Here is a 12,440-nt window from a genome sequence, read left to right as displayed (position 1 = left end):
TTATTTGACAGAATAATAATGTATTCTAATTTCTGTTTCCCCGAATTACCGTTTAACCTGATTTTTATTTTTCCAAATTATCCTTTGGCCTGATTTGAATTTTTCTGAATTACTAACGTAACAAGGGGCTAATAGAGAGAAATTTCGCGAATGATATTACTTTTCCTGACTGAAAAACGGATAGAGGCACTATAGGGTAAATTGGGGCACACGAACTCTTTGAATTTCATGACTCACTACTGTTTTCTTTCACTGAAAAGCAGATGTCCCGCTTTAAACTCATTTTCATTTTCCCGAATTATCATTTGCCCTAATTTTTATTTTTTTGAATTACTATGAATTGCCATTATTCATAATTTTTATTTTTTCGAATAGGAAGCCCTAAACTACATTCATCATATAAAATAACGACGCGAAATGGCGATTCGGTAAAATAAAAATAATACCAAATGGTAGGTGATCTAAAAATAATAATGAGGGAAAATAGTAATTTGGACAAATTTCAATTATTTCAAAATAATTCAATACGAAAAAATAAAAATGAGTTTGAATGGTAATTCAGAAGAACAGAAATTAGGTGATATTTATGCGTCTCAGAAAGTTTTTTCTTTCATATTTTTTTTCGAACTCTCTACTATTACGAAATTTTCCATAATACTGGACCCAGTGCTATATGGATAATTTCAAATTAACTAAGGAATATTTTCCCCTGCTAACTTTATAGCCTGGATACTTGAAATATCTTTGAATTTTGTTAACAGTGTACTAAGTCCAAATTAGAGACTTCGATTAGTTTTCCTAAATATTTCACTGTTACCTTTACAGTTCTTTCCTGATTACCTTAAAAACTATTCAGGAATTGCGAAAAATTATTTTTAGTAATTTTAATTCTTTAAATATTTGTATGCAGATTTTATTGTCCCTGAAATTCACATCCACTACGTCCAACACAGTTTTTTTACGTATAATTCAAGAATAAAACGCAAGTTACCTCCTTTTGTCCTATTTTCTTTAAGTACGGAGAAACGATTCCTGAAGTTGTTGAATCTTTTTAGAAAGAATTATCATTAGAAACTTCTTCATAATTAATATTTTGTAATAATTTTTTTTATACACTTCTTATCTTCACCAAACTTATTATTTCTTATGCGTATTTCTCGTATTAAATCATTTAATAACATACAGATTATTTAGGAAATACAAACAAGGTAATTCTATATCAATTAAAAAATCCGTACACCCTCCCCTACATTACTCCCTTTCTCATAGAGTGAGTCAAGCTTACCCCGAAAGGCAGTAGTTAGGTGGTGATTCTGAACTCGTCGAGATCTCGAGTGTTGAGCACGGATGGGTGCGGTTAGAGCTCGGATAGGTGACCGTTCACAATTCTCGCTCTTCGTCCTGCTTTCACTGCATTTAGCTACTTTCGAGTGGAAGGTTTGGCGCCGAGGATAGATGAGTGCACTCGATGCCATCGAATGTCTACTTCAAAACTCGTCTGTCGATAACTGGCTGCTCAGGGGTTTGGTTTTCTGTAGTTTTCCACTACGCTGACCAGATCTTTAGGCGAATGCAAGAGTTTCTAATAAAAAGCAGGCTGGAGACGGCAGGCTATTTTAGAAACTGGAAAACCCACAGGATAGATAGAGTATATAAATTAAAGAGAGATAGCTTTAAAAAAAGCTTTTTTTAATCAAAACTCCAATGGAACAAACAACAGTGGGCTTATGAATTGTCTTTATATTTTTTAAATTTCAGTTATCCCGCTACTCGTACCGAAAAAATTCGGCTATTCGTACCGAAATTTCTGTACACGTAGCCACGGCCAAACTTGAAAATAATTTCGTGAAACTTTAACACAACTTTTTGTTATGTTTTTATATTGTTTTCTAAAATGTAGTATTGCTAACGAAAAATAACTCTAATTCCATGTTAATCTTTAAACTGAAATGCATTTGTAAAAAATTGAAAACGTGAGTCTCAGTGTTCAAATAATTTGAAGCCATTAAATAAAGCTCTACATATTCGATACTTTAAAACTGAACTTATTTTCACTTGTCTGACATTTGAAGCTTTTAATTGTAAAGCTTTTATTTTTTATTCTTTTCGAATAATTTTTTTAAATTTTTGAACCCCACACACGCAACGCCGTTGGTTGTTTCCTAAGTAATTTTTTACGCATTCAATTACACTAGTTTACAATCGCACATGTAGTGCCACTATATTTTTCTAAAGAAGTTTGGCCTGCTGAACGTAAATATCAAATTGAAACAATTTTTTATTAAATGATTTTCGAAATATGAATTTTAAATAAAAACAAGTTTTTTCGATGATAGCTTTACTCCGTTAATCATATCTCGAGTTAGAAACGACCAATCTGGTTGCAAAAGGTATCAAGGTAAAGATCGTCTAATCTGCTATTAATATTAGTACCATTTTTGCTGGTCAGTTTGTTAGTTAAGGTACGATCAACCGAACTACTAACAAAGCCATTGCTTTAGACGAAAATAAACATAAAAAACTTCGAAAACCAATCCGTAAAAAAATCAATTCAATTTTCAAGTTAAGCAGGCCAAAATGCATTGGGAAAATATAGCGTCACTAAACGTACAAAATTTTTTTTTAATTTTTAGACTAGTGTTATTTGTATAGCACATTTAATTGTACAAACCGTTAGTAACCACACCTCAACTCAGCATACGTAGTAACCACATTAGTGCGATTTGGGATTTGTAATCTTTGAAATTCAATATCCCAGAAGTAACTAATCCAAATTTAATGTATAATAGGTACTTTCGGGATATAAATTCCCAAGGAGTTCAATGAAAATAGTTTTGACTACAAAAAGAACAAATTAAGCAAAAAAAATACGTCAAATTCAAAACAAGATGTTTACAAAATAGTTTTTTTTGCAAAAAACTGTCATTTATTTTCTATTTGACCGAAATTAATATTTTTTTTCGGAATTAAAGTTGAAATGATGCACTTCAATAAAAAAAATATGCCTATAGCATAACAGGAAATTAAAGATTTTTTAGGAGAGGTTGAAAATAGGGTATATTTTAAGATGAAACAAATGAGCAAAGCATTTGTTTTCAGGATAAAATTACTGCATTTTATGATAAAATGTACATAAAATAGAATTTGCGCAACACTATGATAAAAATACATTGTTACAATTAAATGAGTCCATATGTACGGTACATTCAATGCACAATCCGCATCTGTGTTCATCACAGAGACGGCACAAGCAATTGTTGCGACTCATTCGCGTTCGCCCGGATCTTTCCGTTTCACAGAGTGCACATTTGGCACGACTTTCCTCGCGAAGGACAGTGTAACCTCTAACAACCGGTTCATCTACTCTTAAAACCTTAGGAATGAGTCGCCTAGTAGTTAGACGCAAAGTTTGCTGCTCTAAGCGTCCACACTCATCGGAACAGAGGCCCTCTTCCTCCTCGCCATCGTCCTCTTCCACATCTAGTGCCTGCACTGCCTTATAATTACGTAAATTATAACGTAAGTGCTCTTCTTCCGACATTCTGTAATAATAATGTACATTTTTCTTCGATTATTTTATGGTTTATACACAAAAAATAGTATTTCAGAATTTCTTCAAAAATATGAGAAAATCATCAAGTATTTCATAAATTCATATTAAAAACACAAAAATATGTTGAAATACTTACATTCAATTTAATTCCACTTATTACATTGGAGAAAATAAAAATACTTCAGATTTTACAGGCACCGACTTCACGCACACCGCTACCACACTAGTGCAAATTTGCACTCCTTCAAAGTTTTGACGTTACTGTCTGAGCAGTAACGAAGCGAATGACATCGGCTTTAACGCAGCAAATAGCCTAGGGGACTAGCATATTTGTTATGGTGGGGAGTGACCCTTGGTCTACGCAAGTAGAAAGTTACAGTAGTAAGAAATTTCACAAGGTGCGAATTCGCATTAGTGTCGTTATTAAGTATTAAATCAATTAAATCTGACATTTGTACAAATGTTGTTATCGTATCAAAATATATATGTGGTATGAAGTTTTCTTTAATGAGCAATCTCGTGTCTGATGTAAAAGTAAATTGTACTTGTTTTACTGTCTTATTCTAAATTACATCCTGCCTTTTTGACCTACAGATTCTTTGCATGTCAGATACTCATTACTCTTTCTCTGCTTATATTCGTGTTTATAGTAATTATCATAAATGTCGCAAAAATAAGAGAATTTTTTGGGGGGAAATTCAAGTCTTCTAAAATTCGAGTTTCGGTGAAATGCCCATTCTTTGCCAACTTAAAACATCTGGTTACCTATGGAAATTCTTTTAAAATTTTCTATAGTATATCGATCACTGCTCAACCTTTGTGTTTTAAAAACTATGTGTTATTAAAAACCTGTTACCCCTTAGAAAATAAATATTAAAATAGGGTTTTCAATGTTATTTCATTTATTTCTTTAAAAAAAAAATTTAGAACGAGCATACCATCTTTCTTATTAACAAACATGTCTCTTACTTATTTGCAAAAATTTTAGACCGGTTTTTGAAATCATGGCATAAGAAATATTTCTATCAAATAGTGAGTTTAAAAATTATTATTTATACTCTCTCATTCGTTTGATCCTAATACTATAAATTGAATTTCACTGTGTTTATCAGTGTTGAAAGTATATTAAAATTTTGTTTGAGATGACTAAGTGTTTTACATTACACCTCGATTTCTCAACAATAAATTAAATAAATTTCCCTAAAATTTTATTTTTACACTCCTATAGGCACTTAAGTAAATACGCATATTTATTTCTATATTTTATTTCAAATGTTTAGATGCTCAAGTTGGAAAGAAAATAAATGGTGCATGAGGCGAACGCGAGTTGCACCTGCAGAAAGTACACCTTGTTGTCCACCTGAACGGAGATTTGGTGCATTATGTAGTCGATTATTTTCAAATTGCAAATGCAAACGCTCTGAAAATATTCAGCAACGCAGAAAAAGTATGCGTGCCAAGCACAGTATTACTAGCATCGTGGCTCCTCCTATTTCAGAGGTAAATTATTTTTAAAAATGTTATTGCAAAATTTAAAAAAATAATTTAAAATTGGTCTAATTGAAAATTTTACGTCTAGGAACTAAGGCCCAGGATTCCGGATGTTTTGGTGGAACACAACTCGTTAATGCGCGGGGCGATACCATGTCTTCCTGTCCCCCTTGCATGGTTCTGTTTAGCATGGAACCTGATAATACCTGGGTCTGGTACGTAAAATTCTACAAATTTCATTTTCTGTTGGAAATCTTACAAATAGATTCTTTTTCTTTCTATTTAATTTTTGTAAATGATTAAATTTCTTCTAATTGCTGGAGTATTTGTCGTTGAATGGGAAGTGTTTACATCTATAGATACAAAAATGGTTCTAAAAGAATTATGAGTACTCTCTACGATCATCGTTTTTCATTTAATTTTTCATTTCATCAAAGTCATCATTGCAAAGTTATCGAAATTAAAATTGAATTTAGGGTCAAGAAATAATCGAATTATTAATTACCGGAAACGGGGGCTAAGCGGCGCATTTGGGGGGGAAAGCGGTGCATTATTAATTCTGTATTTGAAACGCGATATTGCTTGTTCTAAGTTTTTAAATTGAAGTTTTACAATTATTAGTTGCAAGCCTCTTTATTTTTTATCTCGAGAAAATATCCCATACAGAAACGTAGAACCAAGGGTGTGCCGTTTTTCCCCATGTGCGCCTTTAACCCCAGTGTACGGTAAGTAAAAGTCTTTTCTTCGCCAGGGACTTTATGGAGTGGTTTATTCAATCTTTGTATTGGTCAGCCAAGATTTGCAGCAGTAGCAAGTATGAGGTCAAGAATTGGAGCTTTTATAGTGAATTTGATTGTGGCAGTTGGCCAACTGTTCACCGTATTATTCTGTCTTGTCGGATGGGGTTGGAGCATCTGGTGGGGTGTCACCATGATTCGCCTGGCTAGTAAGTTAACTTTGATAATTTTTTGAAATCATATAATCACAGACCCTATAAGGTTTTATTAATTATAAAATGAAACTAAAAAATCTTCCCGCTACGCGGGCACATTCTCATCGCACGCTGCGCACACGGCTCGCAAGTTTGAACGCGCCTAGGGTGCGCAACCGTTGGTTTTCGCGCTCCGCGCTCGATGTTATATTTATCTCGCGCTTGATTGTACATTTATCTCGCGCTTCAAGCTCGATTATGTATTAGCTCGCGCTACGCGCTCGGTCTTTATATTTTTGCACATTCTTGCGCAAACATTTTAAAATTAAGACTCAACACATCCACCACTGTAATTTTGTAATTGTGAATTCTCTTACGTTAAAAGAGAGTTTAAGCGCACCTACGGCACGCGATTGATGGCAATCGCACTCCGCACTTGGTCTTTGCATTTCTTCCGCATTCGGGCACAGACCGTTTAAAATCAAAAGTGAACGGACCGACAACTGTAATTTTATGATTTTGAACTCTTTTTTGTTAACGCTCTTTTGGCTTTAACGAACACATTCTCATCACGTATCTCGTGCTTCGCACTCGATTTTGTCCAACATTCAAACTTTTCTACATTATCCACAACACTTTTATATCAATTATAATACATTTTTGATGTAACTTTGCCTGGGATTACTTATTAAAAAATTGCAAAATAAAAAGCAAATTGTATTTATCATGATTATTTTTGTATTTGTTTCTCATTTTGCTTTAAATTGTATTCTAAGCTGCTCTGAAATATGTATCATTTCAATAAATGTATATCATTACAATTCATAATATGCATAAAAATTGAATCATACTAATTCTTATTTCCTTGTTTTTATAATTTTTTCTTTTTAATGTTGTTTTTTACGATTAAATAAAAACTACTGCGCATCTGCATAGAGTCTAATACAGGAACCTATATAGGGTCCTATGTAGAAGCCTACGTCCTCTTTAGTCTTGTCTGTGCTTTTTCCAAGAAGTTCATTTTTGCATTTTTTTCTTGTGTTTTACGATTAAAAGAAGATCTACTCGTCCAATCGAAAAATGATTAATAATAAATTTATTGATCTTTTTAGGCGAATAACTTTTGCTGGTAATTTAAGTTCATACCTTGTGTCGTTCTTTCAAACAATTATGATGTTTTTATTTTGAATGATATTTTTTAATACTAAAGCAAAAACTAAATGTCCTATCAAAAATTATAGCTCTTTTTTGGATGAACAATTTTTGTCTCATTTTTTTTCGTAGCTTATATCGAAAAATGATTAATTATAAATTTGTAGTTCTTTCCAGGGCGCGCAATTTGAGCTTTTTCATTTTTTTCGTATCTTGCATCATAGTTTGACCAAAAAATGGAATTTTTGGATTTTTGATTATTTCTGGTACGATCAAATTTGGAGTGTTCAACTTCTCGACCAAATTAAAAAAGTTGTTATCATAGTCCTGTAGGGCTTTCAAAAAACAATGTTTTTCTTCTCCAGACTTTTTTTCATATCATGCGTTGTTTGGCCTAAATTGTTGATTTTAATTTGTTTTTTTTTTTGGATTTTGAAAATACTATAACTCTAGTAATTTTTGATTTTTCGAAAAAAGCCATCAGGCTAAATTGTTAAATTTTTTGAATACTATGAATAACCATACAGAGAATTTTTGAATTTTTAAAAAAGTGGTCTCAAAAATATTCAAAATGTGCCCACTTTTTGAATTTTCATCCAAAATGGCTGGCTAACGAACTTGACCTTTAGTTTAGGACACTGAAATAAATTTTCAGAACCGTTTGGGCGTTATGCTAAAATATGTTACATTTTCAATACCTTCGGATAGGCCTTCCGTGCATAAGATGCGATATTGAATTATACTTATTTCAACTTCGAAATAGTCCGACCTTTTCTAACTAGAACAAACTTTAGATAACGCTCTAATAAATCTACAGTCGTAATTTCAAAAAAATTCGCAGAAAACAATTTTATCCGTATAATACCTTAAAAAAAATTAAAAATTAAATTATATGAAGAGAACTTTGGGATAAAAAGTTCGAAAAAGTATTGTTTCATTTTTACGTTGTATGTTTCCAATTTTTTATTCGATAATATATTTAATGTTTGCATTTGAAAATTTGAAATTTCGAATGATGATAGTTTGTATATTTAACAAAGAAAGATTTATTTTTGTTTTGTAATACCGATGTAAGGCTTAAAAAATTTTAACTGTACAATTAGAAGAGATTAAAATGTCAGATTCTTCCAATATAATTGTTTTTCAATCGAAATTGTGGATTTTTTATCTGAAATTTTGACATTTTTGAATCTGTAATGCTTTTACTTGAAATTGTTCAACTGTGAATATTTTTACGGGGAAATTGTTCAAATTTCTAAAACATTATCGAAAAATATATAGTTATTTATTTTATTTATTTCTGAATAGTGTGAATGAAATTATTATTTCTTAAGCGTTTGAAAATTTAACAAAATAAGCAACTGCCAAATAGTTTTTTTTTTAAAATTGATATTAGCATTGAAAAAATATATACATATGTCAATCGATTTATTTCCAATAAAGTATATTTTTGATTGGATAACAACTTCTGTATCCGGCTTTCATATTTTCAACATGTTTTAAACTTTTCAGCTCCAGTTGTTTTTTAAGCCTTTTCTTCATCACTCTAAACTTGTTGCACTTAGGTCATAGTTTTACGTTATATTTTATATTGCGTTATATTTTTATTTTACTTTATTTATTTATAATTGATCTATTTATATGATTTAATGTTATACGGATTTTTTTTATTATTTCCAATTATTAATAAGTTAATTAACATTTTATATACAATTTTTTCTAATTATATAATTACAACAAATAATGCTGTAAGGTAAAAAAAGCTTATCTAGGATAACGGAACCAATACCGAGGGGGATTCGGAACGATATTATATTTCAGACAACTCCGCCAGTGAATATCGTTCCAATAAAAAAAACTGAAAAATAATTCAATGAGATTTTCCTGAATTGGTGGTGGTTGTAGTGTCCAATTGAAATGATTAAAATTCGCGTGAATCGACATTCTTAAATTCTCCGATTCAAATAATTTTTGTTCAATCGATTCTTGTTAGCAAGGTAGATGATACACAGAAAAAAAGAAACGATTGAACGATTGCTGCAGTGAATCGGTTTCTTTTAAGAAAGCGGATTGGACGATCGACTTCAGAATCAAAATGACATGTTTTCATTCTCTAAAGCTTTAAACCGATTCAAAATTTCCAAAGTTTCTGGGTGACCAATTAATAACTAAAACATCAAATTTAAAGTGTTAGTTAATTATTCGCTATCAAATATTGCCAATTAAGATTGCTGATTCAAATTTTCCGATCGGTTCTTGGAATCTGAGGGGAATGAGTCATAAAAAAGTGTTTTTGTTAGCCACCCTGCTGAATATAATATTGAATATTATGTCTATATTATTATGCATAATATTGTTATTTTTACTTGATAGGAAAATACAAACGATTCAGAGACTCGGAAGCTGTGAATGGAGACTTGGAAGCTCGAGCTGGTGAAACGGCAACACTACCTGGAGTACCGAGTCAAGCTTTAAGAGGCATTGAAAGGGCACGATAAACTTCTTCCTTGCATGATATGCTAATTGCTAACGAATATATAGTATACGCATCTTCCGGTCCAACAAACCCCGAAGTTTCAAATTTAATAATTAACGGTATACCGCAAGTGAACATTGAAACAACGTTCAGAAACTGTATCGCTTTCAGTGAAAGCACCCGCGAGTTTCGTCCTTCCAAAGCCCTTTATCTCTTTGACGAAATTATAATTATAGTTATAATACTACTATGTAAAAATGGGGAATAGAACGAGGTAAATTAAAATTACATATGTAAATTATTTTATTTACTGGGAAGGATATAGATTTTTATATTTTCTAAAGTAAGGTGGTGTAAACATTTATCGACTGATGATTCAATCTGATAATGAGCTTTGGAAAGGCGTCTTATGTATTTCATATTTTTGCATTTACAAATAAACCTAATATATTATTATACCTATTGTTTAATTAGTTGTAAATATAGCCATAAAATATAGCCAGTTTCTAAAATTTCCGTATTTAATTTTTTCACCCTTTCCTCAATTCAGAATTAATTTTATCAGTTGAAAATTTGCAAAAGGATATGCCTCTATTTTCTAAGGAGTATTTTAACTTATTAGGGGTGCTTTACTTTAAGGTTTAAAAAACTGACGCACTTTAACGAAGTCGTTCTTAAAAAACCCATAAAATCTCTGGAAATCCATTTTCTTACCTCTTTATCTTTATACTTATATGTCTAGCAAAATATAGCGTAACAGTAATTACCTACTTGTTCCTGGAAAGTGTCTCGTGCAGCGAGTGACGCTCGTGCTAATTTTATAACGGCATTTCTGTTTATAAACTATTTAAAGATAAGAAACAAAAAACAAGATCATGTTAAAGTATGTTGAAATTTCTAAAATATTAATGATTCATACCTTGAAAACTCTCTGCTTACTTCTATTAGAAATATGATTCTACTTCTTTAAGAAACTCTTTAAAAAATAGTCGAGTACAAGTCTTTTGAACTCGAGTTCAACATTTTGCAAAAAATACTTTGAAGAATATCGGGGATTATTAAATAAAAAGTCAAAGTCTTTCAAGATCTCCGTTCGCTGATATACAAGGTGACCATTTTCATCAAGGAAAAAATTCTCGGTCATTTCCGGCTTATAAAATTTTATCAAGGTCATTGAAATTGAAAGATTCAAACTCTTATAACTGAAATTTTGTTCATTTTAACTAATCAAAACGGAACTTCGTAATAAAACACTCAAAACTATTTTCAATTTTAAAGTTTTAAGATTGAACCTAAAAAAACATAACTCAAATGCTTAATATTTAACAAGTTAAAACTGCAAAATTTAGAATTTTAAACTCTTCTAAATCGAATGTTTTAATGAGTTTTTGTTTAAAAATCATTCAAATTCAGTCAAATTTAAGGAATAAGCCAATAATTTGCAAATACAAATATTTTACGCAATTTTAAGTTAGGAACTATAAACATTGAAAAATTAATTTTTTTGAAAAGAAAACCTTTTAAATTAATATTTAAATTATTTTTATTTTAAGTTGTTTTAAAGTGATCATAGTTCAATTGTTATTTATATATCCAAATTCAGTGTAAATTGAAAATGTAATATTTGAAATTGTAAAAATTAAAATTTGGATTGAATAATTAATTAAATTACATAGTTAAATTATTTAATGCAATGGATTAATTTTATTTAATTACAAAGTGCACAATTTTTAATATGTATTGAACACTCTTATTCAATTTTAAATCATATTCAAATATTGTTTCAATTTAAGATATTCTATTTTTAACTTATATCATTTAAAAGTATTTAATTTAAAAAAGAACAGTTTATTAATATCGACAAATATTAAACTGCTCATTTAAAAACAGCAATTTCTCATTAATTTTTTTCTTACTTAAAAAGTATCAAATTAAATGGGTGAAGATTGAATATCTAAGAGTGACAAGTGGAACTCTGTAATTGTCAATTTTAGTGTCACTTCATAATTAGAGTAATGAAAGCTCATTATTAATTTGCGAAAGCAATAATATGCAATTTTTGGTCGTTTTCGAAAAAATCTACTTTGAAATATCCACCAATAGAAACAAGAGTTTGGCGAAACATATACTTTAACTTTAAATCGTGTTGCGTGTTCGCTTCTCGCTACCTAACGTTTTTTATTTTATTTTTTACATATTAAAATGTTCATAAATATAACTTCCTTCAAAAAATTTTTCAAATTATGCTAATAATTATTTTTATAATGTCTTTTCTCATGGAAAATCGTAATTTTTTAACCTGATCATGTTTTTCGGAAACAAAGTTATTTTCTATAAATGTTCTCAGTTCTTTTCATAACGTTTATCAATTATATATAAAATTGGAAGTATGTTTATGAGTTTTTACAAGAAGAAAATTTGTTTAAAGTGTCTATTAGGAAACAGACTAGATTTTTGTCTGCTTCGAAGGTATTTTTACCACGGAACGTATACGAAATATGAATACCGTCTTGACCCAGAGGATAGATTTTTTTTAATAAACAACTTTTCGCTTGTGAAACCTCAATCATACTTTTAATTTTAAATATAATCGATAAACATTATGAAAGCAAGGAATAACATTTAAAAAAATTAATTTTTTGCAATAAACGTGATTAAGATAAAAAAATGATTATTCGCGTAATTTCGGAATATTATTAAAGGAAATTGAATTCGTAAGGATTTTAACAGATAAAAATAAGATCAAAAATGTTAACAATTTTTTTAATTAAAATTGAAAATAGTTTATAAAGTTTTAATCAAACGCTTACATATGTTTCACTACTTAGGCTTTCCAA

At 30.2% G+C, this 12,440-nt stretch overlaps 1 protein-coding gene across 5 annotated transcripts in view; it reads left to right on the top strand.

Moving 5' to 3' along the window:
* The window catches only part of LOC117169711 (protein stum), a 57,766-nt gene extending 47,651 nt beyond the window's left edge, over positions 1-10,115 (top strand). For 4 of the 5 annotated variants that reach the window (XM_033356214.1, XM_033356213.1, XM_033356212.1 and 1 more), the window contains exons 7-10: positions 4,834-5,053; positions 5,133-5,259; positions 5,796-5,990; positions 9,501-10,115. In XM_033356214.1, coding sequence (XP_033212105.1) covers positions 4,834-5,053; positions 5,133-5,259; positions 5,796-5,990; positions 9,501-9,625 — 667 coding nt within the window. In that variant the 3' untranslated portion in view covers positions 9,626-10,115. The other variant, XM_033356215.1, reaches the window with a different exon arrangement.
* The last annotated feature ends 2,325 nt before the right edge of the window (positions 10,116-12,440 follow it).

The sequence above is a fragment of the Belonocnema kinseyi genome, chromosome 3, assembly GCF_010883055.1.
Source record: "Belonocnema kinseyi isolate 2016_QV_RU_SX_M_011 chromosome 3, B_treatae_v1, whole genome shotgun sequence".
NCBI classification, from domain to species: Eukaryota; Metazoa; Arthropoda; class Insecta; order Hymenoptera; family Cynipidae; genus Belonocnema; species Belonocnema kinseyi.
The sequence above is the reverse complement of the archived record's forward strand: the minus strand, read 5'-3'. Positions and strand labels throughout refer to the sequence as shown.